This window comes from Rutidosis leptorrhynchoides, chromosome 2, assembly GCF_046630445.1.
Source record: "Rutidosis leptorrhynchoides isolate AG116_Rl617_1_P2 chromosome 2, CSIRO_AGI_Rlap_v1, whole genome shotgun sequence".
Classification (NCBI taxonomy): domain Eukaryota; kingdom Viridiplantae; phylum Streptophyta; class Magnoliopsida; order Asterales; family Asteraceae; genus Rutidosis; species Rutidosis leptorrhynchoides.
The window spans coordinates 392,316,136-392,323,560 of record NC_092334.1 but is presented as its reverse complement, the minus strand read 5'-3'; the positions used below and the strand labels follow the sequence as shown (position 1 = coordinate 392,323,560).

The 7,425-nt window shown below is 39.2% G+C and overlaps 1 protein-coding gene across 1 annotated transcript; it reads right to left on the bottom strand.

Moving 5' to 3' along the window:
* Positions 1–791: 791 nt before the first annotated feature.
* On the bottom strand, positions 792–1,328 carry LOC139889066 (uncharacterized). Its single transcript, XM_071872039.1, has 2 exons — positions 1,098–1,328; positions 792–986 (listed from the first exon to the last, which is right to left on the bottom strand). The coding sequence occupies exons 1-2, from the start codon at positions 1,326–1,328 to the stop codon at positions 792–794; spliced, it is 426 nt and encodes a 141-aa protein (XP_071728140.1).
* Between the last annotated feature and the right edge of the window lie 6,097 nt (positions 1,329–7,425).

The following is a 7,425-nucleotide window of genomic DNA, read 5'->3' as shown; positions in this document are numbered from 1 at the left end:
TAAACTATATAGAAGCTATTTCTAACAACAATTGAGCATAACAAACACTTAAGATCAAGAATCAAGAACCAAAATCATACTTTTACTCAAGAACATAAAAACCCATTTAACAAGAATTAGAGCAATGATTCAAGCAAGTAAACATGGTTTAATGATTACAAGGATGATAGAAATCAGCCCCTAAAGCTTCTTAATCCAATCTCTAACTTTAATCAATTAGGGTTTTGTGATGATGAAAGTTAGGTACGGGTCTTGTTCTTGACAAAAGTGAGAAATGAATGAAAGTATTCATGTTTAGATACTTTAAGTGGGTTATAAACCCATACCCCACAACACACGGGTATTTATCAGTTATCTGATATTCTTTCGTTCCTCTTTAGGCGGTCTTAACGGAGTTCAATTCTAATAAACAAACCATTTTTGTGACCCTTGTCACAAACTGGTCTTAACCACATATCAATTAATAATAAACATATTATTAAAATTATTTTAAACATGAATATAATTAAGTAATCTTACGTCTAACCCCGGTTTCATTCTGTTACAAATCGTCCCCCTTTAAAGAGATTTCGTCCTCGAAATCTGGTCTTGGTCAAACAGATGAGGGTAAAGGGTCTTCATCAACTCTTCTATCTCCTACGTCAAATTAGACTCTAAGTTGTGCTTCCATTCTACTAAAACCATCGGGATCTCTTTTTTCTTAACTTAGTAACATTTCTGTCGACCACTCGAATTGGTTCCTCAACCAACTTGTTACTTAAATCAACTTTAAGATCCTTAATTGGTAAAATTTACATTTCATCGTCTACCTTACACTTACGTAAGTGACACACATTGAAGGTATTATGAACACCAGTTAACTCTGGTGGAAGATCCAGTACCACTATTTGATCATTCAGAATCTCACTAATTAGAAATGGCCCAATGTACCTTGGCCCAAGCTTACCACGTTTTTCAAATACGATAACCCCTTTCCACCGTGAAACCTTCAGATACACACGATCACCCACACTAAAGGTTACCGGATGTCTACGCGGATCAGCATACATCATTTGTGTATCTCTAGCTGCTTTTATTTTTTCTCGGGCAATAGCAACTTTCTCGACTATCATCTGAACAATTTCTTGACCTGTAAATTGTTTCTCCCCGGCTTCTAACCAATAAGTCGGAGTTCTACAATGACGGTCGTACAACATTTTGTAAGGCGGCATTCCTATGCTAGAACGATAAGAATTATTATACGCGAACTCAAGCAACGGAAAATGTGTATCCCACGAACCACCATATTCTAATACACACGCTGTCAACATATCCTCTAGCATGTGCATCGTTCGTTCACTCTGACCATCTATCTGAGGATGATAAGTTGTACTCAGATTCATACGTGTACCCAAATTATGTTGCAGACTATTCCAGAAGTTTCATACAAACCTAGAGTCTCTATCAGAAACTATAGATAACGTTACACTATGACGACTAACCACTTCTTTCACATACAATTCTGCTAATTCACTCAACGAAGCTGTTTCACTTGTAGCCAGAAATTGAGCACTCTTGGTCAAACGATCAACTATTAACCAAATCATATCGTGTTTTCTCTGAGTTCTAGGTAATTTTGTCACAAAATCTATCGTTATGTGCTCCCATTTCCATTCTGGTATCTGTAACTGACATAATGAACCATATGGTTTCTGATGTTCTGCCTCCATTTGCTCGCAAATATGACACTTTTCAACAAAACGAGCGATGTCTGTTTTCATAGTCGGCCACTAATACACTGATTTCAAATCATGATACATATTATTACTGCCTGGATGTACTGTCAATCTGGATTTGTGAGCTTCAGTCATGATCAAATCCCTCAAGGTTCCAAGCATAGGCACCCAAATACGGTTATTTAAAGTCTTAAGTCCACGAGAGTCATCAATTAGGTTAACTTTTCGTTTAGTCATAAGTTCAGATTTAATATGTTCATCCTCTAAAGCACAGGCTTGAACAGTTCGTAATGATCGATCAAATCTGAAGTTATACTCAAACACAAAAGTTTTACATTCTCACCTGACTTTTTATGACTTAGCGCATCTGCTACGACATTTTCTTTACCCGGATGGTACTTGATTTCACAATCGTAGTCTTTAATCAGCTCTTGCCACCGTCTCTGACGCATATTCAATTCTTTCTGAGAGAAAATATATTGCAAACTCTCGTGATCTGTATATATTACACAATGTGTCCTAAAAAAAAAATGTCTCCATAGCTTCAGGGCAAACACTACGGCAGCCATTTCTAAATCATGTACATGATAATTTCTTTCATGAACTTTCAACTGTCGGGCGTAAGCAATCACCTTCTCTCTCTGCATCAATACGCAACCCAACCCGGTGAATGATGCATCACAATAGACCACGAAGTCATCTAAACCTTCTGGTAATGCTAACATTGGAGCCTGACACAATAACTGTTTCAAGATCAGAAAATCCTTCTCTTGATCATTGCTCCATCGAAAGGCTACGTCTTTTAGAGTCAAATTAGTCAACGGACCCGCTATTTTCGAGAAATATTTTATGAACCTTTGATAATAACCAGCTATCCCAAAAAAATCTAAATTTATGTCAGATTTCTTGGCGATTTCCAATTCATAACCGCATCAATCTGTGATGGATCAACTTTTATACCCTCGGCACAAATTACATGACCTAAAAACTGCACTTCTCTTAACCATAATTCACATTTGGAAAATTTTGCAAATAACTGTTCCTGTTTCAACAAATTCAACACTTGTCTTAAATGTTCAATGTGCTCGGCCTCTATCTTTGTATGTCATCTATAAACACAATCACAAATTTATTTGGAAATGGATGACACACCCTATGAAGAATTCTGGCGCGTTCGTTAACCCAAACAGCATGACCAAGAACTCGTAATGACCATACCTAGTTCTAAACGTTGTCTTCGGGATGTCAGATTCTGAAACTCTAACCTGATGATACCCAGATCGTAAATCTATCTTTGAGAAGTATGAAGCACCATGCAACTGATTGAATAAATCATCTATTCTAGGCAGCGGGTACTTATTCTTTATTGTCCTCTTATTTTACTCCCGATAATCTATATACATACGCACGGTACCTTCTTTCTTCTTTACAAATAATACCGGTGCACCCCAAGGAGAAGAACTCGGTCTAATAAACCCACGATCCAATAGCTCCTGAATTTGTGACATCATTTCACGAATTTCTGAAGGCACTAACCGATACGGGGCTTTGGCAACTGGAGTGGCTCCAAGCACCAATTCAATCTTATACTCTACTTCTCTTACCGGCGGTAACCCTGGTAACTCGTCTTGAAACACTTTCAAAAACTCTGAAACTATCGGAATATCGGCTATTGCTTTCTTTTCTTTCTTACCATCTATTACATAGGCTAGTAACGATTCACATCCTTTGGATAAAGATTTCTTGGCTTCATCATTGATATTAACAGAAAACTATACCCACCCCGTTCCCTTCGGGCTATAACACAGGTTTCATCAGCTAAACAAAAGGAAATCATTTTCCTATCGCACATAATACTAGCTCTAAGTGGGCTCAACCAATCCATTCCTAGCACTACATCAAAACTAGGAATGAGTAATACTAAACAAGTAATAGTAAATGACTTTCCTTCAATATCAATACTAACCCCAGTCACAAACGTTGTGGCGGGAATGATCTTTCCATTACCTACCTCTACTCTAACCAGTTCAGGCATCACAGTAGCAGGTAATTTCAACTTAGCACAAAAGTCTAACGACATAAAAGACTTATTTGCACCACAATCAAACAATACACGAGCAGGTATTGAGTTGATTAGAAACATACCGGTGATCACATCGTCAGTTTCAGTAGCCATCGCAACTGACATTTGAAAAGCTCTGGCCTCTGCTGTGGGAGGGTTCTTCCTCTTCTGCCCACTCGAGGCAGTAGACCCTCCAACTGATGTCAAACGCGCACCTGACCTGTAACACCCTGAATTTTAATACACCAGAAAGTGTCACCAGAAAGTGTTCTCAGAAAGTATCAGGAAAAGTCTACTTATACTTATGCATTTTCAAATTTTACATCAGAATCAGGATCAGACAACTTCAGTACCTGAACTTCAAAATAAAATCTGTTTCCCAGGTTTGAGCCACACCTCGAGCCCTAGAGCCGCGCCGCAGGTTATAACATGTGCTGTCGGTAAACCCTTTTGAAACTGTCAGTGTGCTTTTTAGCTTTGAGCCGCGCTGCGGGCTATAACGTGGACTGTAGCTGAATCATTTTTAAGGGGTTAAATGAAGGGTAAACAGGTAATTTCACTTATGGTCAGTTTTAGGCCACAAATGGCAGATTGGGGACTCATTCCCCACAATCTTATCCTTTCCATAACTCCATCGTCTCAAACTTCTAGAGAGAGGAAACCTTTTTAGTGTGAGAAAGCACTGATCTAGGGGAAGAAGCTCAGTTCTCACCATAGCTCGAGAGTTAAAGTTGTTCACCTCATTCCTAGCTACATTTTGGTAGTGGTGGTAAGTTCTAATTCCGAATTTCAATTATTTGATTTGATGTTCATGTTAGGTTTTGAGCTTAAAGGTTCTTGAGAAAACTCACTTAGCTCTTTAATGGAAGTTAGGAGCTAGTAATCGGGTTTTATATTGTTGTTGATGGATTTTAGGTTGGTTGATGATTTGGCCATGTTAGGGCTAGTTACTTGAGGTATAATCACTAGGATTAGTGATTATGGAAGTGTTGGAACCTATTTGGGTACATTTTGAAGACCGATTTTGAAATGGGTCAAAATTAGGGTTTATAGGTCAAATTGAGGAAGACAAGTATTTAATAATTGTGTTTCAGTTTAATTGGCGTTATAGGACCATTTTCACCAACGTTGAATGATTATTGGTTAGTCTGGGCATTGTTTATACTTGGAAGTGCAGTTGGGTCAAAATTGCACTAAGTGTCAATTTGGGTTGGTTTGTAATCCACCTAATTGTGTTGTTTGTTATGTGATAAATGGAATAGGTACTTTCCATTGACGTGTTGCGGAGTATTTGGTTGCATTCATCAAGGCACTAAGGTAAGTGTAAATATATTATATGCGTATGTATACATAGGATGGGTGCGGGTACGGTAGAGTGATCCTTAGGCGTTCGGGTTCACTTTACATGTGCGAGGGATGTTGGACTCTATGAGTTTTGGGTCTACGTGACACGTTTGTGCATTTTGGGTTACCACCCTTGGGGTAGTGAATCTCGGGCATTTCGGATTCACATTGACAAGTAGGTCAACCCCGTGATGTTGTTAAGGTGAATGATTCTCGTGTAGTTTGGCTTCACTAGTGAATCTCGTGTAGTTCAGATTCACAATGTCGCGTGTAGTTCGGACGTTCCCATTGTTGTTGTTGAGGCCTAGGGTAGTGATTTGCGTGTAGTTCGGCTTCACTAGTAAATCTCGTGTAGTTCGGATTCACAATGTCTTGTGCAGTTCGGACATCCCTATTGTCGTTGAGATGAAGGTAGTGAATCGCGTGTGGTTTCGGATTCACTTAGGCACGTGTAGTTCGGCCAACCTTCGTGTGTTTGAGGTTAAGGGGTTAACCTCGGGATTTCTGGGTATATATATATATATATATATATATATATATATATATATATATATATATATGATGTAGCTAATCTTGCGGATTTGGCATGGTGGTACGTATTGTATAGCTTGCTAGTTATACTTGGATGCAGTATGTGCTTATTATTTGTGTTGGTGATACGTATTCGTTTTATGCATATGTATGTATATAGTATGTTTATCCTCACTAAGCTGTATAGCTTACGCTCTCGTTGTTTATATTTTGTTATAGATTCGCGTAGAAGAGGTGGCAAGGGTAAGCGCGGGGATTAGTGGACTATTACAGGTTGCTTTAGAAGACTTGCTTTTAGATTGGACTTAGGATTGGGTAGTGCAATCCCAATCACCATGCTCGGCTTTATGTAGAATTTAAACGCTTTGGGTCGAAAGTGTCTTTTAGGTTATGGTAAAACGGGTCATTGTGTTCCTGGGGTCGTCGTGCCCGTGTCGTTTACCTAAAGTAACTTAAATTATGTATTTATGTCGTTAAACAGGTTTTGGGGTCAATTGACATTCATGTCGTTAAACAGGTTTTGGGGTCAATTGACGTTTTGTGGTTTCTAAAATTGGGACTTACGTAATAAAATGGAAATCAACATCAGGCCTAAGCCATGTCGCGGCCTATTGAGGCGCGCTGCGGGCTAAAGAACAATTTGGGACACGAGGCTATGTAAGTCACTGACCTTCAGCAACAATGATAAGTCGCGCCACGGGTTATAGCTGATAGAGGTGGTCAGCCTCCTAAAAAAAAGTTTTGCGTTAAATAACGGGTTGGGTTGTTTCAAATGGTATCAGAGCATGTTCTAAGGGATTTAGGCGACTTGAGATAGGTGCGTAGACTTATACTTTTGTGTGTGCTAAATTGTTGCGGGACTTGTAGGAGTACGGGTCAGACGGGGATTCGGTTAGTGCCTTAGTGCGTAGGTGAACTAACTAGGTTCATAATTGTGTTGTGATATTATACTTGCGTTTGTTTATATCGCGTAGAGTTTGTGTTTGTGTTGTATATCATCGAGCAGGATAGTCGTTGTACTAATGAGTTGAGACGATGTGCGCACGTAATAATTACTAGCTACCATTGTTACGAGTGCAAATCGTGTCTAACGAGTGATGTACGATGAGTGTAAGTAAGATGGGGCGGTGTTGTGTGTATGGTTTATTTTTCATTCATTGTTTAATCGTTTTACATTCTTTAGAATGATGACGAGAAGCAGGACTTCAAATGGAGAATGAAGTGACGATGACGAGATGACGACTAGGATTGAAGCCGCGGTTACGGAGCGAATGAGTACGCTTCGGGAAGAGTTTGAAAGGGGGTTTCTCAAACCTCGAGGTGATGGTAAAAAGAGTTTAGTTATAAGAACTTTAGAGTGACTAAACCTCCCATGTACTACGGAGATCCCGATCCGTTAGTGAGTACCGATTGGATCTTGGATGTCGAAGGGTGTTTTCGTACAAGTGAATGTCCTTCGAATAAGAAAATGAAATTCGTTACGAGTTTGTTGCAGGGTAAGGTGAAGAATTAGTTGGATGGTAAGATTGATATCGTTGGTGAAGAACCATCCATGAGGTTGTTGTGGGAAGATTTTAAGAAGGAATTCTTTGAGGAGTTCCGGACATAAGTCGATTTGACGCGGATGCGTGATGAGTTGCGAAGTTTGCGACAAGGGTCTATGGACCTGAATACTCTTAGGGCTACCTTTTTTTCTAAGGCTCAATTTTGCCCCGAGTATACTAATAATGATAGGGTATTGATGGAGGATTTTTGTAATACTTTGAATGATGA